At 49.7% G+C, this 23970-nt stretch overlaps 1 protein-coding gene across 2 annotated transcripts in view; it reads right to left on the bottom strand.

Annotated features, from left to right (window-relative positions):
• Positions 1–23970, bottom strand: part of Stk40 (serine/threonine kinase 40) — a 45541-nt gene that overhangs the window by 6638 nt on the left and 14933 nt on the right. Inside the window, exons 2-7 of one of the 2 annotated variants that reach the window (XM_013034093.1) lie at positions 16380–16499; positions 12662–12747; positions 12200–12343; positions 7806–8033; positions 7076–7128; positions 403–518 (exon numbers count right to left, since the gene is read on the bottom strand). In XM_013034093.1, coding sequence (XP_012889547.1) covers positions 403–518; positions 7076–7128; positions 7806–8033; positions 12200–12343; positions 12662–12747; positions 16380–16491 — 739 coding nt within the window. In that variant the 5' untranslated portion in view covers positions 16492–16499. The remainder of the gene's footprint in view (positions 1–402; positions 519–7075; positions 7129–7805; positions 8034–12199; positions 12344–12661; positions 12748–16379; positions 16500–23970) is intronic. The other variant, XM_013034094.1, reaches the window with a different exon arrangement.

The raw sequence follows: 23970 nt of genomic DNA on the forward strand, positions 1-23970 counted from the left end.
CTGTCCCTCAGCTCTTCAGCTCAAGGCTAGCACTCTACCACTTGAGCCACAGCGCCACTTCCGGCTTTTTTTTCTTTTTGCTTGTGTGGTGCTGGGGAATCGAACCCAGGGCCTCAGGCATGCAAGGCAAGCGCTCTACCACTGAGCCACCTTCCCAGCCCCCTACTCTAACATTCTATGCCTTCTTAGAAATCCCATCCCTTCTTGTACTAGCTCTAACTTCATGCATTATTTGACCAGAATGTCTTCCTCCTCCACTAGACCAAAGCCTTTGCCTAATGGTCCTTGTTAGGCCACTGTGAAGTCCGGGCACCTGGCCCAGGCTGCGCACACATCCCATGCAGTGAGGGAATGCACTACTGGCAGAGCCTGGCTGTGTGAAGGCTGCTAGTCCACACATACCACTGAGCACATCAGGGCTAATGTAGGCTGGGCTCCCCCTCTGGTCCTTCAGCAGGTCTCCTTCGCTCACAAGATGCTTCCCAAGGCAGAAGTTGGTGATGGTTATTCGATGAGTCCTAGGAAGGGAGGCAAAGATTAAATTGAGTTGGCTGTCCACAGCTGGGAACATCAGGTGAGAGCCAGGTACCCTGCTGGGTCAGCCCCTATCTTGAACAAACACAGCTGGGCAATCTTACCCCACCCACGGAGTAGAGGAATGTGGCCAATATCCTCTTCTGGCTGCCTGCTGAGCATCCAACAGAGCATCTAGCTCCTTTCATTCTAATTTGTGCTGCAGGGCCTTCCCCTGAACCTGCTGTTCTGGCTGAGTCTCAGGTGCAGCTCAGAGCAGAACATAATATTCTAGACTGGGAGTGATGGAGAAATGTGACCTGACTCCCTCACTCACACATGTTAGAGAGTAAGTTCAGCAGAAGTGAGTGGCCCTAGCCCTCCTCCTGCTGTAAGGAGGCCTCCCTGCAGACCGAGCCCACCACCTCCTCCCCAAGCTCCACAGCCGTGCAGAGGAGGAAATTGAGTGCAGCCACTCTACTCTGGTGGAGTATGGAAGCTAGTGCCATACTTCATTCTCCACTACTGATGGCACAGCCCATCCACTGTGGGCTCCAAGGTCTCTCCAAGGGGCCCAGGCCCTGGTGTCCAATTAGGTCTGCATAGGAGCTGAGAAGAGCAAGCCTGAGTCATCCCAGCTATCAGTGGGGGACATCAGGAGTTATTACGGTGCACCCTAGAGCAACAGTACACCCTAACATAGTCTCTCTTTCTAAAACCCCAGTAGGAGGGAGATCCTGGCATTGGAAAAATGGGGGAATTTTTCTGGGCAATTTCAAGGTAGTACTCTCTATGTATGTTAGAAGGAACAAGACCTTTGCAAACAGGAACAAACAGAATCTTGGCCTTCTTCCCACTCCATGGCAGGGAATGTGCACACGGGTGCAGTTGCAGGGCAGCTGAGCAGCCATGAGCTCAACTGCTGGGGGACAGAGCACCAATGGCCCCCTCTGGATTTAGAGCTAACGGTTCAAAGGACCCCAGGAGTCCTACAGCCAGAGCTGGGGTTTTTACTGAGAAGGGAAATTCACTCCAGAGAGGAAAGCACTGTGAGCTGGCGAGGTCACATGGATGGGTGGCTCTGCCATCTTGGGCTTCCCCTGGCAAGGTTGGATTAGCAGATATTTAACGTCTTCTCAGAAAGTGCTGGGGTTTGGCCATGGGGCCTCATGCACAGCAAGAATGCATCTCTCTGTGGAGGGAGTACACCTGCTTTGTCAGGCACAACACCACAAGCCTGGCCAAGCAGATGCTGTGGCCTATGGCAGGCCATGCTGCCCTCCTGTACCTACACCTGGAGGCTACACCACCCAGTCAACATGAACGAGACCAGGTGCTCAACAGTGCTTGTCTATTCCTAATTTCTGGGATTTTTCTTTGATGCTCTTGAGTTTTGTTTTGTTTTGTGTTAGGGATGAACACAGCCAAGTGCTTATCCACTGCAGTTCATCCCCAACTCTATTCCCAACAATATTTGCCCGTTGCAGTATGGCCGGATACGGTGTGGCATCTTGGGATTCCTCATCTGAAGCAGTAGGGCCTGGCTGGGAGCTGCTAACACTGGTACTATGTGAAGTGAGGAATATGGTCCTCATAGGCAGAACACAGAACCATTCAGTCAAGCCGGGCCCAGACTCAAGAGGACCCTTGGCATATCAGGGATACTCCTAAAGGCTTTGGGGGAACTGAACTTAAGACACACACAGAGCTAGCTTGAGTCCTGGTGGCATCTCTTTCCTCTTTTGCCAATTCTCCTTTCCATGCAAGAGGGAGTTGATTGTTTCCATTCACTCCTCACAACAGCCTGAGGGAGATTTTTCTCACCGCCCCATTCAGAAGGTGTAACTATGTCACAGGAGTCACATGGCCAAAGCCGCATGCCTAGTGAGTGATGGAATAGGATCCAAGCTCAGGTCCAGCCCTTGCTGGACCTCAGAGCAGACAATGCCCAGCCCCAACTTTTTCCTTTCATTCCATTCAGGCTGACTCATGCCTTGTCGTGTGCTTCATTCTGTCCTGACCTAGAAAACCAGATCTCCCCTCCCCAAGAGGCTGTGGGGCAGATAGCAATGGGCTCAGCCTTTCTAGGAAGCACACAGTGTGGGACACCACAGCTGGAGGTGCATGGGGTTATGCCATTAAGGAGACCTCTAAGGCAGCTGTGCTGGCCTGTGCCAGCCAGCAGACATGGCAGCTGGGGGAGGGAATCTGCACAAGGGACCTTAGGCCATCTCTTTCTAGAATGAAGTCTCAGGTGGGGAGAGGGTATGGGGCTGAGGGTGGATTTCCCCAGCAGCTGTGTCTGAGTGACTGAGAGTCCTTCAGCTATCCAGGGGAATTCTGCTGGCAAAGGGCTTGGGGCAAAACAGAGGCCGGTCTGTCTTCTGTGTTCTTAGTGGAGAAGTGTGCTGCGGGTACATAGGCGCCCTACAGAAAGCTGCCCCATGGCCTGTGGGGCAGTTAAGAGCCTGAGAATAAGGCAAAAGGTCTCAGAGCAAGGGTCACAGGCACAGGAAGCATGCTGCTCTAGTCTCCCCACCCTCATGTCACTGCACTGGACATTGGCCTGCTCAGGCATCTGGTCTGGACGGGTCCTACAGAGCAGACCATCTTTCGTGCCCTGGCCATCTTAGGCACAAATGTGGTCTCCAAAGCTCATGACACTGAAAGGTGGACAGTTCAGAGGAAGGAACTCATTCGTAGGACCTAGTCCTGGCTTTTCTACATTTCTTGCCCTATGAATATTGGTAAAGTTCAGTTTCTTCATCTGTGGGACAGGAAAAATACCAGTGCTTGACTTTCAGGACTGAGCTGGCTCTGCCAAGATAATAAGATGGCCCAGGGAGGGCGCACAGCCTGTCGCCTGCACAAGTTGCCAATACCCTCTCTTCTGCTGCTGGCAGGCCTGGCAGAGGTTTCCAGTGAGAGATCCCAGGAGAAGCACTGCCTCTGAAGTAGGTGACACCGGCTATGGAGCACTGGTGCTGGGGAGGCTTAGCTCAATTGAGCCCTGCCGGCAGGACTTCCAACCCTCTGTGTGGTGGCTGCTCAGCTCTGGATCTGCCTAGAGTCTTCCATGGGAAGCAACAGGGTCAGCGCTGAGACCTCCTGAAGCTTGGCAAAGCTTCTCTGCCCTGCCACCACCGCCCACATCAGCCGGGCGGCACACAGCTCCCTGGGAGTTCCAGACCCCCCAGCTGGCTCTGAGGGGATGGTGAGGGCAGTGAGGGTGGAGGGGCCTGTGCGTCAGCAGGGGCAGCGAAGTGAGTCACACTCCAGCTATGGCCTCTGGGCTACCACAGTGTTCTCCTTTTCTAGGAATTGGTATGCAACTTGCCTGCCTAAAAGGAAGGAGGAAAGAGAAAGAGCCCACAGTCAGCCTCACTTAACCCCAAAAGAGGACTTCAGATCTCAGTCCTGGCCTCTCACCCAACGCAAGGCCAACTGTTCTTGTCACTGGCTGCCTCACAGACATTTCACCCTGTCCCCTTTCTTAGGGGCACACAGCCCGGCTATCTGCCTGTCTCTGGCTGGCTCAGGAGTCTCTGGCAGGGTGGGTAGGAAGGAGCTGGAGCTCTTCCAGGTCAACCCCTGACTCTATGAGAGGAAGGTAAGGCTTTAGAGGGAGACATGGGGGTTGGAGGTATGGCTCAACTGGTGGAGCACCAGCCACTGCTGGGTATCAGGAACTGAGCTTAAATCCTGGGGGAGAGACATGATGACATAATCGGCACATGGTGTGTGTGTGGGGGTGTCTTGGTTCCATATCCTCTTGCCCCCTACAGAGCTCCTGCCTTCATTTTTTTTTTTTTTTGGTGTGAGCCTGGCACTGACACTTTGCTCATTGGCTGGCGCTCTTCCAACTGAGCCATGCCTTTAACCTGAACACCTGCCTTCAAATGAAAGGTGGCAGAACTTCTGTCTGCTATGAGACCCAGAAGAGCAGATCTTTTTTTTGTTGGTTGTGGCGCTTGAACTCTGGACCTGGGTGATGTCCCTCAGCTCTTCAGCTCAAGGCAAGAGCTCTACCTTGAGCCACAGCACCACTTCTGGTTTTCTGAGTGGTTTATTGGAGTTAAGAGTCTCACACTTTCTTGACCCAGCTGGCTTTGAACCGTGATCCTCAGATCTCAGCCTCCTGAGTAGCTAGGATTACAGGCATACACCACCAGCACTTGGCAGATCTTCACATTAAGGATAGGCCTAGGAGAGGTACTGATGCTTTGGAATCTGAGCAGCGTGGCTTTCAGCTACATTGGTGGGCTCTGAAGTACAACCTTCTGACTATATACTCCAAGCAGAAACAAAAACAGGCTCTGTATCCTGGTAGTTAGTAGGCGGAGCCCTGACTGCATGTGTCCCTGACAACTCTTGGTATGTTCATGTAGAGCCCAAAAGAGCCTAGCTGGGTGCCGGTGGCTCGTGCCTGTAATCCTAGCTACTCAGGAGGCTGAGATCTGAGGATCGCGGTTCAAAGTCAGCCTGGGCAGGAAAGTCTGTGAGACTCTTATCTCCAATTAACCAGCAGGAAACTGGAAGTGGTGCTGTGGCTCAAGTGGTAGAGTGCTAACCTTGAGTTGAAGAGATGAAGGACAGGGCCCAGGCCCAGAGTTCAAGTCCCACGACTGACCAAAAAAAAATCACTTTGTGTGTTTCTTGTTTTTCCCTCCTACTTCTCCCTCCTCCTCATTTCTTCTTCTCCTTCCTTCCTCCCCTCCATCCTCCTTCCATTCCCCCTCCTCCTTATTTTTGTCTTTTCAGGCGGGGGGGGGGGGGTCTGAATCTGTAGTCCATGCTGATTTGGAACTTGCTATATAGCCCAGGCTGATCTTAATCTCCCAATATTTCTGCCTTAGCCTCCCGAGTGCTGGGATCACAGATGTGCACAGCTACCAAGTCTCTCTCTAAGATAGTATCTCTCCACAACTCAGGGCTAAAGTGGCCAGTACTAACACTTATTCTCCCTTTGAATTCAGAGGAAGGTCTGGGGGAACCCCTGGGCCTTCACCAGCAACAGGCTTCATTTCCTGAGGACAGTGAACACTTGGTCGCCCTTTCTCCTCTCTCCAGCCCACCTCAGCACTAGAAGTTCTTAGGATGGGCTGATCCTGTGAGACAGTTTCACATCCACTTATCTAAGTCTCAGGCCAATTTTTCCAGGTGGGATCATCTCTTCCTCTACAGCATTGTGAGTGCAAAGAAGTGCTGGTACCTCAGTAGATACATTCCCTTAGCGAGTAAATAAGTGAACTCTCATGGTCTCTAGAACAAGAGGCAGTCCTGGGACATAAGCCAAGTCTGACCCCCCATATCCTGCTTTTTCCTCTTCTCTAACTTACTCAGCCAGATGGGGTTCAAGCAGCCCTGGAATTTCCTGTTTTCTTCCCTCCTCCCTGCAAAGCATGACAGCTCTCATCTCTTTACCGTTTCAGGCTAGCACATTTTACTTATCCTTTGTAGACTTGACTCAGCGGGCAGTCTGCTCCAAGTGCTGTTCTCAACGGGACACCTGTGTTCCTGTCAGTACTGCGTATGGCCAGCTCCATGGGGACAGGGGCTGCAGCCTAGAGATGAGTTTAGGGCAAGGTGATGGATGGTGAGGCCAGCTTGGCCACTAAGTACACAGCACTTCCCAGTGGTGTGCTGGGCTTGAGTCCTCTGCCCCTGGCAGAGCTCCCTTTCCTTGGACCATTGAGGCTTCAGATACTTTACAGGGACAGTGGGCTCAGGACACTCTCCTGGGCTAGTCTGATCACATAATGGAACAAATCACTACCAGGCCACTTCTTTTTCTTTGGTTGGTCATGGGGCTTGAACTCTGGGCCTGAGCGCTGTCCCTGAGCTCTTCAGCTCAAGGCAAGGACTCTACCACTTGGGCCATAGTACCACGTTTCTGTTTTTCTGGTGGTTTATTGGAGACTTTCCTGCCCAGGCTGGCTTTGAACTGCAATCCTCAGATCTCAGCCTCCTGAGTAGCTAGGATTACATGCACACTAGGCAAGCACTCTACCACTAAGCCACATTCCCAGCCCAGGTCAGTTCTTTCTAGGAAGACTACATTGCCAAAAGTAGCTGTGTAACCCAAGGCCATGTCCTCTAAGCTGGAGCTGGACCTCTGAAGGATTCCAGCTCTCACGTTTTCATGCTAAGGCCCTGCTATGTTATCCTTATAGTTCAGCTTCTCCCTCAGCCAAGGTGCCTCCCTCTCCCAGAGCACTGCCTAGTCAGTACCCCCAGCCCACATGATCTGTTCTCTGAGGAGCCCAACTGGCAGCCAAGGCCCCATCTTGCTCTCTTTAATCTTTTTGTCCATTGTTATAATCATTTAATGAACACCCACTATAGCCAGGGAGCCTACTAAAATTCCTTTCCATAGCCACGTTTATAGCTCTAAGTTCCCAGTCTCAGCAAGCACCATATTCCTATTAGGCAACAGACAGATCCTACCCAGTCTCCTACCCCAAGCTCTGGATTTTGGGAGGCTGGGCTGCTTGGAGTCAGAATCTTCAAAGGGCTTCAATTTCCACCAATCCCAAACACAGAAGAAGAAACAGAATCTTACCTTTTATTGAGCACCATGTTCCCAAGCTTCAGGTCTCTGTGTACAATGTTTTTCTGAAAACCAATGGGCAGATGGTTTGCACCACAAGTATGAGGTAAGGCAAGACCCAGTATGGAAGCCATGGGCTCTCCAGATGTCTGGGAAGACAGAATACCCTAGGACACATCTCTTAGGCCTCATTACATGGGTGTCTGCAGTGGTAAGATGGGCCCCGCCTGAGCTCTTTCCTTACTTCCTTCTCCCCTCAGGACAGCAGTTAATGGGAGCCTCTTCTCCCTTTCCTCTCCCTCTTCTCTCTCCATGGACAGCCCTCAGCAAGGAACCAACCATCATCCTAGGGCTACAGGTCAGAGATAAAATGTCCTGTTTCCTGTCACTAAGAAACCAAGCTCAAGCTTTCCAGTGCCTGACCTTGGATACCTGGACACCTTAATTCTACAAGGCTGCAGTCACTGGGTATGCATCCTGGAGCTGTCCTGGAGCTTCCCAGCTGGTGGGGAATTATACTTCATGGACCTCTGCTGGGCTGCTCCATTGGCCCTCACTAGAAACCGCCTCAGAGGCCTACAGCACTGTGCTCACCTGGAGCACCTGTTGTTCAGCAGCTTTCCTCTGGACAGAGCTGCCTTTTGCTGAGCAGTATCAGGAAAGGTGGCTTTCTGTGGCAAGTGAGGCCCTGGTCGGAGCCAGGGAGCCACAGTGCTGGGAGGAGAGGGGGGCAGGGCCTCACCTGGTGCAGGGCCTCCACCACCCGGACCACATCATAGAAGATGACCACGGTCTCCCGCTCGCTGAGCCTCTTCTCCTTGATGACATAGTGCTGTAGGTTGATCAGGTCAGCCGTCTTGTCACTGAAGTCATGAGCACAGAGGCAGTCCAAGACAAGGCAGATGCGTTTCTTCATCTTTTTAACCATTCGACTGGATTCTGTGTCCTCAACAACTTCACAGGTGCGGTCCTGGAGGCCAAGGGAACCAGGGCTTGGCTGTGACCTGGTAGGCCAAAGCCAAGGGTATAGGACTCTCCTCTGGAAATGGTTACTCAAACCAATGAGAGAACCTAAAGCAAGCCTGGAGGCCTGGGTAGCTGACAGAGCTCAGTACTGCTTAGCTTCCAAATGCCAAGTGCATCTCAGGTTAGTATCTCAGGTTAAGGTCTATGCTTTGATCATACTGCAAAAAAACTTAAGAAAACAAAACAAAACAAAACAAAAAACTTGAGTGAGGATTTAAAGCCAACTGGCCCTTTTAGCCCACTGCAGGAGCAGCAAACTTGGAGATCTGGGGCAACCTCCCTCCATAGAACTCTTAAGATTCCATGGGGCTGGGAAGGTGGCTCAGTGGTAGAGTGCTTGCCTTGCATGCATGAGGCCCTGGGTTTGATTCCTCAGCACCATATAAGCAGAAGAAAAAAAAAGCCGGAAGTGGCACTGTGGCTCAAGTGGTAGAGTGCTAGCCTTGAGCTGAAGAGCTGAGGGACAGCGCCCAGGCCCAGAGTTCAGGCCCACGACCAGAACCCCCCCCCCAAAAAAAAAAAAAAAGATTCCAGCTATTACCAATGTCATTCTCATCTATGTCAATTGTGGCAGTTACAAAGAGGTCAATTCCAGAAGGTCACACAGTGCTCTTTGTAAGACAGCAGCTTTCCACTGGGCCACAGTACTCCAGGGAAGTCACATAATTATGGCTAAGGGTATGGTTGTGGCCTTATATGCCTGGGTTTGTTTAGTTCCATTTCATCTCAACTGTGGGAGATGTGGCAGTTTGCTTACCCTTTCCAAGTCTCTGGTTCTTTTTTTCTTTTTCTTTTATTTCTTTTGCCAGTCTTGGGGAACTCAGGGCCCAGGCACTGTCCCCGAGCTGCTTTTGTGCAGGCCTAGCATTCTACCACTTAAGCCACAGCACCACTTCTGGCTTTTTCTGTTTATGTGGTACTGAGGAATTGAACCCAGGGCTTCATGCATGTTAGGCAAGCACTCTACCACTAAGCCACACTCTCAACCTTTGACTCTTTTTTTTTTGTTGTTGTTGTTGGTTTTGTGGGGCTTGAAGCTGAGCCTGGATACGGTCTCTGAGCTCAAGGCTAGTGCTCTACCACTTTGAGCCACAGCCCCACTTCCACTTTTTGGTGAATAATTAGAGATAATAGTGTCATATACTTCAGCTTGGGCTGGCTTCTCACCATGATCCTCACATCTCAGCCCTCTAAATAGCTAGGATTACAAGTGTGAGCCACCAGTGCCTGGCTTCTTGTTCTTATCTATAAAGGAGAGCTAGAGCTGGTGCTGGTTTGAACCCAGGGCTTCATGCATGTAGACAGGTGTACTAGTATGGAGTCACACCTCCAGCCCTTTTTGGTACTATTTATTATCTTTCCATATTACTAGGGTTTAAAGTCAGGATTTCATGCTTGCTAAGCAGGGACTCTACCATTTGGAGCCACTTTACCAATTTATACTTAGTCATGGGGCTTGAACTCTGGGCCTGGGTGCTGTCTCTCAGCTCTTCAGCTGAAGGCTAATACTCTACCACTTGAGCTATAGCTCTGGTTTTCTGGTAGTTTGTTGGAGATAAGAGTCTCATGGACTTTGCTGCTTGGGCTGGCTTTGAACTGTGATCCTCAGATCTCAGCCTCCTGAGTAGCTAGGATTACAGGCGTGAGCCACCAGCACCCGGCTTATACTGGTTATTTTTGTGATAGGGTCTTATTTCCTATCTGAGTACATGCCTGGCTGAGATTTACCAATTTTAGGCTTTCTGCTATAGCTGGGAAAATTCTGCTTAGGCTGACTTGAACTTCAATCCTCTCTATCTCAACCTTGTATGACCTAGCTGGGATGACAGCAACAATTGGTTGAGAAGGGGTCTTGTGAATATACTCTGTTGGTGCTGGCCTCAAACCGTAGTCTTCCTGATCTCAGCTTTCCAAATAGCTAGGTATATAGGGATACATGTGAACTACTGGTGCCTGTGCCTTTTTTTTGGGTCCAGTCGTGGGCCTGAACTCTGGGCCTGGGCGCTGTCCCTCAGCTCTTCAGCTCAAGGCTAGCGCTCTACCACTTGAGCCACAGCGCCACTTCCGGCTTTTTTCTTTTTGCTTATGTGGTGCTGAGGAATCGAACCCAGGGCCTCAGGCATGCAAGGCAAGCACTCTACCACTGAGCCACCTTCCCAGTCCCCCCCCCTTTTTTTTAATGTGTGTGTTTTTCTTTTTTTTTGGGGGGGGGAGGGGATCCCAGTCCTGGGGCTTGAACTCAGAGCCTGGGTGTAAGGTCCGCCCCTGGATGGCAAGCAGACTCCACCCTCCTCGCAGCAAAGTCTCCACCCAGTACCTGCGTTATCTAGGCAACTGGGACACCTGGATGAGGTCACATCTGCATCCGCTGAGGTCACATCTGAATTTGATGTGGCCACACCTTTCCCCGCCCATACCCTACATAAGGCCTAGCCCAGGCCCAGACGCTCTCTTGCTCTTGCTCTTGCTCTTCTTTTCTAGCTCTCTCTGCTCTTTCTCTGCTCTAGCTCTTTCCTCTCTTTCCCAGCCACGTGGAGTGCCAACCTTGCCTGGTCCCAGCAGGTCTACTGAATAAACCTACCCCTTACCTGGATACCACGTGAGTGCTACTGTTCTTACCCCTCTCTCTGCTCTTTTCTAGCTCTTTCCTCTCTTTCCCAGCTCTCTCTCTCATTCCCAGGCCTTTCCCAGCCACGTGGAGTGCCAACCTTGCCTGGTCCCAGCAGGTCTACTGAATAAACCTACCCCTTACCTGAATACCACGTGCGTGCTGGTGCAGTTCTTACTCAGCTCTACCTCTTTCTAAAAACCTAACACTGGGAACTGTCCCTGAACTTTTTTTGCTCAAGACCAATGCTCTACCACTTGAACCACAGCTCCACTTCTGGCTTTTTTGGGGGGTAGTTAACGGAGATAAGAACCTAACAGGCTTTCCTCTCTAGCCTGGCTTCAACCTGCATTCCTCAGATCTCAGCATCCTGAGTAGGGATTATTGGTGAGCCACCAGTGCCCAGCTAGAAACACTTTTTTTTTCTTTTCTTTTTTCTTTTTGTCAGTCATGGGGCTTGAACTCTGGGCCTGGGTGCTGTCCCTCAGCTTTTCAGCTCAAGGTTAGCGCTGTACCACTTGAGCCACAGCGCCACTTCTGCTTATATGGTGCTTTAGGAATCGAACCCAGGGCCTCATGCATGCAAGGCAAGCACTCTACCATTGAGCCACCTTCCCAGCCCCTGCAAACACTTTTGATCACCTAGACTCTCTTGTTCAAAAGGATGTAAACCAAGGCCAAACACTTAAAGATGTCAAAGAGAAGATACTAATAAATCACAACTGCATTCTATTTGACTTCCTTCACGTTTAAGGGAAACATTAAATTTTTGGAGTTGCCTCTAATTGAAAACTAAGAATAAGATCTTGAGAGGGTGTGAATGTGGGTGTGGGAGGCATTTTCCATTTATTTCATGGCAGGAATTCCAGCTGACAGAAGCTCTTATTGCTTGAAACTGTGATGAGTGTGTACCACATTGCATGGTGCTTTCCATGCTTACTCGTCTTGCAAACTGCCTGAGAGGCAGGGCCTGCTCTCATTCTCCCATTGTACACATTTCAGACTGATGACCTGAAATGACTTGCTTGAGACCAAACAACAGCAGCTCAAGGACATGTGATGTACAAACTGAAATGCCTGGGCAGGCAAAAGGACTTCAGGACCCAAAACAACAGTGGTGATTGATCTACAGGTGGCCCAAGTCTTCCTCATTGCCCTCCCCCTCCACTCCAGCCTGGTCAATTCCTGACAATGAAACTCTTTAAATGACTTCCTGCTTTCCTTCTTTTTCTCTGAAAACAAAACAAAACAAAAAGCACTTCAAAGAAAGCCTGGCCATAGTTGAGATGTCAGCTGTGTGGGTTCCTGCTAGGCCAAGATAATCATCACAGTGGCACTGCAGCAGCTAAACACGGCCACAGCCTGAACTCTAATTGATTTTGCCCAAGTTCTTCAGCCAGCAGGACAGGGATGCCAGGGCCTCTATGCCAAGAGCTGCTCAGAATGGATGTGGCCCGAATATGTGTCCGCTGGGGTTGGAAGGAGGCAGACAGGCTACTCACCTGGAAGAGCCCGTGGTGGTGGACCACGCCATCCTGTGTGTGCAGCAGGGAGAGCAGAGAGTACTCAGTGTGCAGCAGCATCTTGCCCTGCCTCTCCTCTTGGCTCTCTATGCCTTGCTCACCTCTCTCTTCAAGGGTTAGGATCTTTAGGGAAGCACAAAGAGAAAAGCAACAGAGAAAACCTCCTTCTACACGGCAGAAGAGCTGGAACAAGGGAAGTATGTTTGCTTCCTGCCATGTGACATAAAACGCTTTTCATAATGTGATAGCATTTATACTTATGCACAGAATAAGCTGTTCATTAAAAGCAGTATTGTTCTCTATGAGATTGTAAACTTGATAGCTTCTTAGGAAGAAAGTGCTACTCTCAGTCAGTGATGCATGTGTAAAGGTAGAGGAGGTAGGGAGCAGCTGCCAGGATAGGCCTTGGATCCCAAGGATCCCACCCCATCACTTGCTTACCTTCAGCTGATAGAAGTCATCTGTGCCATCTTTCCTTGCCAAACACTGCACAATGCTTGGCACTGGTGAATTGCCCAGACGGGGACCTAAAGCACAGAGGACCATTCGTTTACTTTTCAGAAATTCTGGCTGTCATAGCCCTATGTTACCACATGGTCTTCTGACTATATCCCACAGGGCTTGAACTCTGAGCCTGGACACTGTACCCCAGCTCTTCAGATCAAGGCTAGCACTCTACCACTTGAACCATAGCATCACTTCCGATTTTCTGGTGGTTAATTGGAGATAAGAGTCTCACAGACTTTCCTGCACAGGCTGGCTTTGAACGGTGATCCTCAGATCTCAGCCTCCCAAGTAGCCAGGAATATAAGCATGAGCCTCTGGTACCTGGCAACTACATGTAATTAAGAGGGTACTACAGAGTTCATGCCCACTGAACTTCACCCATCAGATTTCTTTTTTGGTCCGGTCGTGGGGCCTGAACTCTGGGCCTGGGACACCATCCCTCAGCTCTTCAGCTCAAGGCTAGCATGCTACCACTTGAGCCATAGCACCACTTCTGGCTTTTTTTTCCTGCTTATGTGGTGCTGAGGAATCGAACCCAGGGCCTCATGCATGCAAGTCAAGTGCTCTACCACTGAGCCACCTTCCCAGCCCCACCCATCAAGTTTCTGGTGGAATATTCTCACAGCCTCACCTCCCAAAATGGTACAACTATCTGACTGCGCTGCACCTGGTCTTAGCTGGTCCATTTCTCAAAAGGAGTGTGTGCGTGCGTGCATGCGTGCGTGTGTGCGTGCGTGCGTGTGTGTGTGTGGGGGGGGGGGTCTTAGCTGGTCCATCCCTCAAAAGAAAAGGGTGTGTGTGTGTGTGTGTCCCTCAAAAGGAGAGGGTGTGTGTGTGTGTGTGTCCCACAAAAGGAGAGGGTGTGTGTGTGTGTGTGAGTAAACTTAAACTCAGGGCCTGGGCATTGCTCCTGAGCTTTTTTGCTCAAGGGTAGTGCTCTACCCTTTTTTCTCTGTGTGTGATTAATTGGAGATAAAGAGTCTCATGGACTTTTCCTACCTGAGTTGACTTTGACCTGCAATTCTTAGATCTCAGCTTCCTGAGTAGCTAAGATTATAGGTGTGAGCAACTAACACCTGGCAAATAAGGAGGTGTGCGTTTGCCTGCTTTTTTCTGGCCAGTCCTGGGGCTTGAACTCAGGGCCTGAGCACTGTGCCTGAGCTTCCTTTGTTCAATGCTAGCACTCTACCACTTGAGCCACAGTGCCACTTCTGGCTTTTTCTGTTTATATGGTACTGAGGAATTCAACACAGGGCTTCATGCATGCTAGGTAAGCACTCTAACACTGAGCCACATTCCCAGGCCAAGGAGGTGTCTTTTGACTCTGGGTAATGCTGGAACTTCTGGAGCACATCTGTGCGATAGAGATCCCAGAGTGACATTGTCCCTCTGACTCAGCCACTCCAGCATCCCTAGGGATCAATCCAGAACACTACAGCTTTACCAGTCTCCACTGGAGAGTCTGATAGCACTGCCTGCTCTCAGCTCTTGGACCATCACAGTGCTCACTGTCCTGTGATAGCACACGCCTATGCTTTCAGAGTATAGATCAGATGGTATCACAGCACTGCTGTTGTGATAAAAGCTTAGCAGTTCTCCACTGCTCAGCATACAACCCAAACTCTTTCTTTTGGCCTCCAAGGCTTTGCATGATGTCTTCCTGCCCACCCTTTCTAACTTACTTGCTCCATCCTCTTTCCTGCCGTGCTATAGGAGGCTCCTCCTGCTTTCCCTCCCCTTATAGGTACTTGCTGTTTCTCCTGCCTTTCACATGGCTGCTCCTTCTCAAGCTTGGTATCAGTGCAAATGCCACTTTCTCATAGGGGCCATTCTTGGCTGCAGTATCTATAGGCCTTTTTCACCCACATACCATCTGGTTTATTTCCTTCCAGTCACTTAGTAGCACCAAGCTCATCTTCCCTGTTCCTTCCCTTTCCTCCCTCTGCTTCTCTCTCTCTTTTTCCTTTTGGTGGTAAATGGAGCCCGACCTTAGGGTTTTGTACTTGCTAAGCAGGTGCTCTACAACTTGCTTAGTTAGTTTTCAGATAAGGTTTTGTATTTTTTTTTTTAACTTAGGCTAGTTTAGACTGAATCCTCCTACAACTCTCTCCTCCTACAATACCTCTGGTACAACTGTAATTACAGGAGTGAATCATTAGGCCAAACTTTTTTTTTTTTTTTTAATTAAGATGGGGTCTTACTTTTTGCCTGGGCTAGTTGTCTCTATCTCCTAAATAGGTGAAAATCTAGGTGTGAGTCACTGAGTCTAGCTCAGTGATGGTCTTTTCTTATTTAGTCTTTCTTTCTCCAACAGAAAAGAATGTTAAGTTCCATGAGGACAGAGACTTAACATTTTTATCACTCGCTGCATCACTGGCAACAGCCCAGGTCTGGTGAATAGTAGGCACCATTATTAGCTATTTGTTGAATGCCTGATGCTAAAATAATCCTACACAAGCCGAGCACCAGTGGCTCACGCCTGTAATCCTAGCTACTTAGAAGGCTGAGATCTGAGGATCGAGGTTCAAAGCCAGCCCGGGCAGGAAAGTCCGTGAAACTCTTATCTCCAATAAACCACCAGAAAACCAGAAGTGGTGCTGTAGCTCAAGTGGTAGAATGCTAGCCTTGAGCTTGAAGAGCTGAGGGACAGCGTTCAGGTCCAGAGTTCAAGCCCCACGACCAAAAAAAAAAAAAAAAAATCCTACACAAAATGCTGTACCAGGGCTGGGAAGGTGGCTCAGTGGTAGAGCGCTTGCCTTGCATGCCTGAGGCCCTGGGTTCGATTTCTCAGCACCACATAAACAGAAAAAGCTGGAAGTGGTGCTGTGGCTCAAGCGGTAGAGCATTCGCCTTGAGCTGAAGAGCTGAGGGATAGCGCCTAGGCCCAGAGTTCAGGTCCACGACAGGCAAAAAAAAAAAAAAAAAGCTGTACCAAAGCAAAAGTCACACCCAGCCTTTGGTGCAGATCTGGGGTGTACCCACACCATTTGCAACCCTAGCCATTAACAGCACTGAGAAATCCTGTAGAAAGTCCAACTTTGCAGGATTTCTGTGCCTATTTTATAAGAAGTTGGCGGGGGGGGGGGAGCTGGGAAGTTGGCTGGGACTGGTAAGGTGGCTCAGTGGTAGAGTGCTTGCCTCCCATGCATGAAGCCCTGGGTTCGATTCCTCAGCACCACATAAGCAGAAAAAGCCAGAAGTGGCACTGTGGCTCAAGTGGTAGAGCGCTAGCCTTGAGCTGAAGAGCTGAGGGACAGCACCCAGGCCCAGAGTTCAAGCCCAGGATGGCCCCCCACCCCAAAAAAGAAGTTTGGAGGTTGCAACACAAAAAGCCCTGTGAAATTAACCATGCTATATGGGATGGTCAGACAGAGACTTAGATGAAGGATCTTGCATTCTAATGCAACTGTGTTTCCTGTGGGCACAAGGCCATTCTTGGGCCTCACGTGTGGATCTTTGAGGGAAGAGACAGTTGATTCTCAGCTGAGACTCACATAAGGATTTTCTACTGTGTGACCAGATCTGGGGTTGGTCAGGACTTTACATAGCTGTGGGTGTGTACCCCACAATGCTATCTGCAAGTCAGATAATGGAAGCCCTCCTGCCAGCCCTGCCCCCAGCAAACCCATTCTCCTGCCAGTGAGAGGCTTACCAAGGATAAATGGTCCGGCTCTCTTTGCATTGTTTCCAGAAATTCCACTCCCTAGAGCCTTCGCCCTGGCCGACGTTTCCCCAGCTCCTCTGTCTGATGCTCTCCGCTTCATCCTCAGCTCTAGACAAGACAGAAGAGATCCCCTATGAGTAGGTCAGTGCCTCCCCAACACTATATGGATGCTCCACATAACTGCTGTTGTTTTTCCACTGCTACTACCACTTCTTTCCCACTCTGAGGAGCCTCCAAAGTTCCTACTGACAAAGAACAGCCAGCTAAGGACCAATAAAACACCGAGAAGGGAACTGGGCTTTGTGCAGATGCTAAAGCCAAGCCTCCACAGAGAAGGCAGCCAGCTGTAGCCCTGAAGCAGCTGTTTCCAAAGTGAGTGTTCTCTCTAATCATCCATAGCCAAAAGGCCTGCAGTGTCCCTGCCCCAAGGCTCCCAAAGGAAAGGATTCATTACCCATGGGGTTCAGGCATCTTGCTGTGAAGTGTGAGAATATTAATTACCCTGAGAAATCCTCTTCTGAACTCTCTAAGGAACCTTTAGGGTCAAAGGGAGATTTGCTCTTACTCTCTCACTAAAAGATTTTTTTTTTTTTGGGTCCGGTCGTGGGGCCTGAACTCTGGGCCTGGGCGCTGTCCCTCGGCTCTTCAGCTCAAGGCTAGTGCTCTACCACTTCAGCCACAGCGCCTCTTCCGGCTTTTTTCTGTTTGCTTATGTGGTGCTGAGGAATTGAACCCAGGGCCTCAGGCATGCAAGGCAAGCGCTCTACCACTGAGCCACCTTCCCACCCTCACTAAAAGTTTTTTACTCTTTATTTTTGTTGGTCAGGGTCACTTGAACTCAGGGCCTGGGCTCTATCCCTGAGCTCTTTTTTGCTCAAAGCTAGACACAGCTCCACTTCCAGTTTTCTGGTGGTTAACTGGAGAGATAAGGAGTCTCACTGACTTTCCTGTCTGATTTGGCTTTCAGCCATGATTTTCAGATCTCAGCTTGCTGAGTAGCTAAGATTACTGATGTAAAGCACCAGTGCTCAGCTTTTTTTTTTTTTTTTTCATTCTTTTTCTTGAGGTGGAGTATTTTCATGTTGTTCAGGCTGGCCTCAAACTCCTGAGCTCAAGTGATCTCCTGTTTCTTGCCTTCTGAGTACTGGAGTTACAGAGGTATACCATTATTGGGTAAGTAACATTACACAGGACTATTCTCAGCACTTGGAAGCCTGAGGTTCCCAGAATTCTTTGAGTCCAGAAGACCAGTGGGCAACACAGTGAGACCCTGTCTGTCTGTCTCTCTCTTGCTCTTTTCATTTTTTTTGGGGGGGGGTCAGTTGTGGGGCTTGCACTCAGGGCCTGGGTGCTGTCCCTCAGCTCTTCAGCTCAAGGCTAGTGCTCTACCACTTCAGCCACAGCGCCTCTTCCGCTTTTTTCTGTTTGCTTATGTGGTGCTGAGGAATTGAACCCAGGGCCTCAGGCATGCAAGGCAAGCGCTCTACCACTGAGCCACCTTCCCAGCCCTCACTAAAAGTTTTTTACTCTTTATTTTTGTTGGTCAGGGTCACTTGAACTCAGGGCCTGGGCTCTATCCCTGAGCTCTTTTTTGCTCAAAGCTAGACACAGCTCCACTTCCAGTTTTCTGGTGGTTAACTGGAGAGATAAGGAGTCTCACTGACTTTCCTGTCTGATTTGGCTTTCAGCCATGATTTTCAGATCTCAGCTTGCTGAGTAGCTAAGATTACTGATGTAAAGCACCAGTGCTCAGCTTTTTTTTTTTTTTTTTTCATTCTTTTTCTTGAGGTGGAGTATTTTCATGTTGTTCAGGCTGGCCTCAAACTCCTGAGCTCAAGTGATCCTCCTGTTTCTTGCCTTCTGAGTACTGGAGTTACAGAGGTATACCATTATTGGGTAAGTAACATTACACAGGACTATTCTCAGCACTTGGAAGCCTGAGGTTCCCAGAATTCTTTGAGTCCAGAAGACCAGTGGGCAACACAGTGAGACCCTGTCTGTCTGTCTCTCTCTTGCTCTTTTCATTTTTTTGGGGGGGGGGTCAGTTGTGGGGCTTGCACTCAGGGCCTGGGTGCTGTTCCTAAGCTCCTTTGCTCAAGGCTAGCACTCTACCACTCCAAGCCACAATGCCATTTCAGTTTTCTGGTGCTTAATTGGGACTAAGAGTCTCATGGACTTTCCTGCCAAGGCTGGCTTCCAACTGTGATCCTCAGATCTCAGTCTCCTGAGTAGTTAGGATTACAGATGTGAGCCACCAGCGCCAGGTGAGACCTTGTCTCAAACAAATAACCCTCCCCCTCCAAAAACAACAACAAAAAACAACCACTGAAGATGGCTAGGCACTAATTCTCCTAATAATCCTTAGCTCCTCTAGGGCCCAATGAATGGCAGAAACAGGAGCCAGGTTCTGGAAGTTTTCTCTCCCTTCTCTCTCCTATTCTTTTCTCCCCCCATACCTTTCATCCTGTTATATGAACTCAGGGCCTGGATGCTGTCTGCTGTCCCTGAACTTTTGTGCACTTAAGGATAGATCACTACCACTTGGGCCACAGCTCCATTTCTAGCTTTTTGCTGGTTAGTTGGAGACAAGAGTTTCATGGACTTTTTCTGTGCAGGCTGGCTACATGTTTATATGCTTAATGTCTACTACCACTGCCACTAGAAAAACTCTCCACTACATAACGCATTCCTACTATATACGTGCATATACAGATAGATATATGAGCCACTGCATCTTGGTTCCTGGCTTAGCAGATACTCCATGAACAGATATCATCATTCCAGTTGGTGATGATTTTTTTTTTTTTTTCAGTGCTGGTCATGGGGCTTGAAATCAGGGTTTGGGTGCTATCCCTGAGCTCAAAGCTAGCATTCTAGGGCCAGGAAGATGACTCAGTGGTAGAGTGCTTGCCTTGCATGCCTGAGACCCTGGGTTCAATTACTCAGCACCACATAAGCAGAAAAAGCTGGAAGTGGTACTGTGGCTCAAGTGGTAGAGTGCTAGCCTTGAGCTGAAGAGCTGAGGGACAGCGCCCAGGCCCAGAGTTCAGACCCCACAACCGGATCCCCCCCCAAAGAATTTTTTTTGATCCTTAGATCTCAGCCTTTTGAGTAGCTAGGCCCCCAGCTGGTGATGGTTTTTTTTTGGGGGGGGGGAGTCCGGTCGTGGGGCCTGAACTCTGGGCCTGGGCGCTGTCCCTCAGCTCAGCTCTTCAGCTCAAGGCTAGTGCTCTACCACTTGAGCCACAGCACCACTTCCGGCTTTTTTCTTTTTGCTTATGTGATGCTGAGGAATCGAACCCAGGGCCTCAGGCATGCAAGGCAAGCGCTCTACCACTGAGCCACCTTCCCAGCCCCTGGTGATGGTTTTTATCAGGGCTGACAGCCCTGTGCCTATCTTGCTTGAGCTGCATACTGCCCCATTGGAGGCATTCTGACCCTGCTTTCCATCTTCCCTGGGGCCTGGGCCTCCTCTTTGTCTCCTGGTTCCCTAGAGAGCACCAGGGAGGTACATCACATCTGTGTAGACACTGCCTATGGGCCTACGCACAGTCTAGACGACAGTTTGCAGGGAGCAGCTGCAGCTCAGACAATGAGTGGGCTCAGCCTGACCCCACCTACCCCACTCAGGATTCGATTCAAGCGCATGGTGTGGGAATTTCTCCAAGATGTAGGCAGACAGAAGGATGGGAACAGATGGGCAGGGAGAGGAAAGGATGCTGGCAGCAAAGAGCAAGCTAGTCTATCTCCCTTTCTGAACATCCGTTCATGCTACCCAGAGTTGACTACAGCAAAGAAAGCAGCAGGGAAGAGGCCTGGCAGCCTGGCAGATGTGGTGGCAGGGCTCAATAAGGAGTAAGAGTGAAGGCCCAAGGCTGACCTCCCATTCCTGACCTCAGCTGTCCTGATGTATCCCTCCAGAGACACATCTGCAAGTATCCACCAATGCTCTCACTGGGGAGGATCCTGGCTTCACAGAGACCTATGATGATGCAGCTGTGATTCCTCTGGCTTCAGAAGGACTTGGCCCCAGGTTCCTCCACAGATAATTGGTCCTCAGGCTGGGTGAAAAGGGTCTTGGCCCAGCCTGGCTAAGGTACGGCTATTTTGCCTGGTGTTTCCTGAGCCAAATGCTCACCTTCCCAGGAATTCAACAGACCCAGCTTAGTGCTTTGAGAATATCAACTCTTCTGTGTTCTCCCTCCTCACAGGTCAGCAGTTCCCTTAGAATCTCAACAGGAAGCTCAGTGAGGCAACAATTGGGGGTGGGGTGCCTAGGAGGGAGCAGTGAGAGGGATTCTAGCCCCACAGCTGCACATGTAGGCTGCAGCTGTGCTGGCAATCCTGAGAGAAGGGGATTCTGTGGGCTTTGCCTAGCCTGGGGAGAGTCATGGGCCTCAACATGAGATGGCCTCGGCTTTGGGACAGCTACCCTACCAGGTCTAGACAGGGGTGCCTGATCCTACAATGTCAATTTAGGGCTTAAGGTCACCTCAGCCAGGAGAGGCACAGAGTTCTAAGGCTAAAGATGCCTGGAGCCCATTGAGACACAGTATAGGAGAGTTGGACTAGATAGCTGGACACTAAAGGCACAGCAAGGTTCAGCTTTGTGGACATACCTCCCGAGAGAGGTAGGCTGCAAAAACAGTCAAAATGGAGCTAAGGAACAGCTCAGTCTGTCTACCCAAATACAAGGCAACTGAAGCCTGGAAAGGTGTGGAGGGGTCTTGCCACTCACAACCAGAATACAGGATCCTGAGCCCAGGATGCACAGAGCCAGCACAAGAGGCTATGGCAGGGCCTATAGATGGACAGAGGCTTTGCACTCAAGCTCAGCCTTTTTTGGTTTTGTTTTTCTTTGAGGCAAGGGCTCCCTGTATAGCCCGGGCCTTGAACACTCAATCATCCTGCTTCTTGCAGCAACCTTTAAGTTTCTGTTGAGATGAGTAACTACAAAAAGTATAGGGACAGTGTGGAAATGTGGCCCTGGGTTCGATTCCTTAGTACCACATAAACAGAAAAAGCCGGAAGTGGTGCTGTGGTTCAAGTGATAGAGTGGTGGCCTTGAGCAAAAGGAGCTCAAGGACAGTGCCCAGGCTCTGAGTTCAAGCCCTGGGACTAGCCACCCCCCCAAAAAAAAAAAAAGTACAAGGACAGTTCTTTGCATCTCCACCTCCCAAGGAGGGGAAGAAACTGTGGTCCTGGCCCAGTGAAGTACTTGCTGGGTCAGCCTGTGTGTGTGTGCATGTGTGCAGACAGCAGCTGGAGCCATGTTTTGTCAGTGGCTGCCAATGACCACTAGGAGTCAAAGGGCTATGTCTACTCTGCAGGGGCAAGCTGAGACAACAGCATCACTATGCAACTTGTCCTTGCCAGTATTCCAACCTCAACTTCCATGTTTACAAATGTCAAAAAATAAATTTGCAAGGAAGTGGACTGTCCAGAAGGAAATGTGCTCATGACCTGACTTGTGAAATGGTAATTCTTCTGTATATCACCCTTATAATAACAATTTTATTTTTTTTTGGGTCCGGTCGTGGGGCCTGAACTCTGGGCCTGGGCGCTGTCCTTCAGCTCTTCAGCTCAAGGCTAGCGCTCTACCACTTGAGCCACAGCACCACTTCTGGCTTTTTTCTTTTTGCTTATGTGGTGCTGAGGAATCGAACCCAGGGCCTCAGGCATGCAAGGCAAGCGCTCTACCACTGAGCTACCATCCCAGCCCCTATAATAACAATTTTTAAAAAATGTTAAAAAATCAGCAACTTGCTGAGTCTATAAGACCATGGTTTGAAGCTAGACCAGGCAGAAAAGCACACAAGACTCTGTCTCCAAAATAACAAGGAAAATGCTGGACTGGAGGCATGGCTCATGTGGTAGAATGCCATGTATAAGAAAACCAAGTGGGCCGGGCGCTGGTGGCTCACGCCTATAATCCTAGCTACTCAGGAGGCTGAGATCTGAGGATCACGGTTCAAAGCCAGCCCGGGCAGGAGAGACTGTGAGACTCTATCTCCAATAAACCACCAGAAAACCGGAAGTGGCGCTGTAGCTCAAGTGGTAGAGCGCTCACCTTGAGCTGAAGAGCTGAGGGACAGCGCCCAGGCCCAGAGTTCAAGCCCCATGACCGACAAAAAAAAAAAAAAAAGAAAACCAAGTGGGAGTGCAAAGCCATGGGTTCAGTTCAAGCCATAATACCAGCATGATAGATAGATAGATAATTGAGTTACAAGATAATTGAGCTATATAGATAGATAATTGAGTTATATAGCCCTTCATTTTTCTTGTTTTCTTGTTTTTCCCTCTGGCATCAGCTAGTGAAGGCAGAGACTCCCCACCTCTACCTACCCGTCTAATACCTGGAAGCAAGCCCAGAGCTCCCATCCATCCCTGGCCTCAACCCTATTTTCCATGTACTAGTGAGGGGTCTGGGTGTCCAGATCTACTTCAGGTCCTCTGAGGGAGGAACAAGTCTCTGCCCAAAGGTTACAACAATGTATCAGTCTCTTTCACCTCACAACACAGGAGAAGGCACCTCTGTGTGCATTGAGAGTGAAATGGATGACTCATTCTGTCACCCTGAGGCTATATAATCCTTTCTAGTTAGGAGACAAGGATTTTAGAGTAAGTCAAGCCCAGATTCACAGTCCATTGAGGCTCTTATTCTGTATCTATTTTTTATTCTATATCTACAGAGAATAATCCCCTTCTTACTTTTGAGGTTGTTGTAAAGATTAAGTGGCTAACTCACACAAAAGGCTTGGCAGAGGACCTGTTTTAGTAAAAGCATTTGATAAATTATGCTCCTGTGACCTTAAATTCATAGCTTTGACTTCCTCTAGTTCAAGGAGGTACTGAAGTGGGGAGCTAGGGACAGCAGGAGAAGGGTAACTACACTAAGGCTCAAGGGCCTTGGACCTAGTGTCTGCTTTCTGAGACGACAAGCCTGATGTCCACCTTAACAGCCATGTTCCTTCCATCCAGTGAGGGAAGAGCAAGTCTGTGTGAGCTGAGCTGCTGAGGAGCTGGGAGAGGTCTGGGCAGAGCTAGGTATATATGCAGAGGGCTGATTGAGTATATCTGTGTGTGGATCAGCAGTAATACCTTCTCTTGCATGGAGACACAGAGAGAATGTCCTGTGGTTTGCTGCTCCTTGAGGGAGCAGAGGCCCTTTTCTGTGTCGGCCAAAGCTGGTATACCAGCTGGCAACTCTCTCCTGGGGCACAGTAAGGGGCAGTGCAGGATGATGATGAGTCTATCCTGGATAGTTCCACTGTTGGGGTGAAATGTATGGTTTTTGGAGGAACCTAGAATTCAGATGTGGTACCACTAGTTCATGATCTCTTGAAACAGGATTGAGGGAAGAGGGCAAAACAAGTGTACTGTAAAACTTCTGCTACAGCAGAACATAGCTTTCTGGGTCTGTGCATTTGCCAAAATTATTCAACAGCACAGTTAAGGTATGTATACCTCTACTGAAAAAAAAGCAAGGGGGGCTGGGAAGATGGCTCAGTGGTAGAGCGCTTGCCTTGCATGCCTGAGGCCCTGGGTTCGATTCCTCAGCACCACATAAGCAAAAAGA

Source organism: Dipodomys ordii, unplaced genomic scaffold, assembly GCF_000151885.1.
Source record: "Dipodomys ordii isolate 6190 unplaced genomic scaffold, Dord_2.0 Scaffold181, whole genome shotgun sequence".
In the NCBI taxonomy this organism is placed as follows: domain Eukaryota; kingdom Metazoa; phylum Chordata; class Mammalia; order Rodentia; family Heteromyidae; genus Dipodomys; species Dipodomys ordii.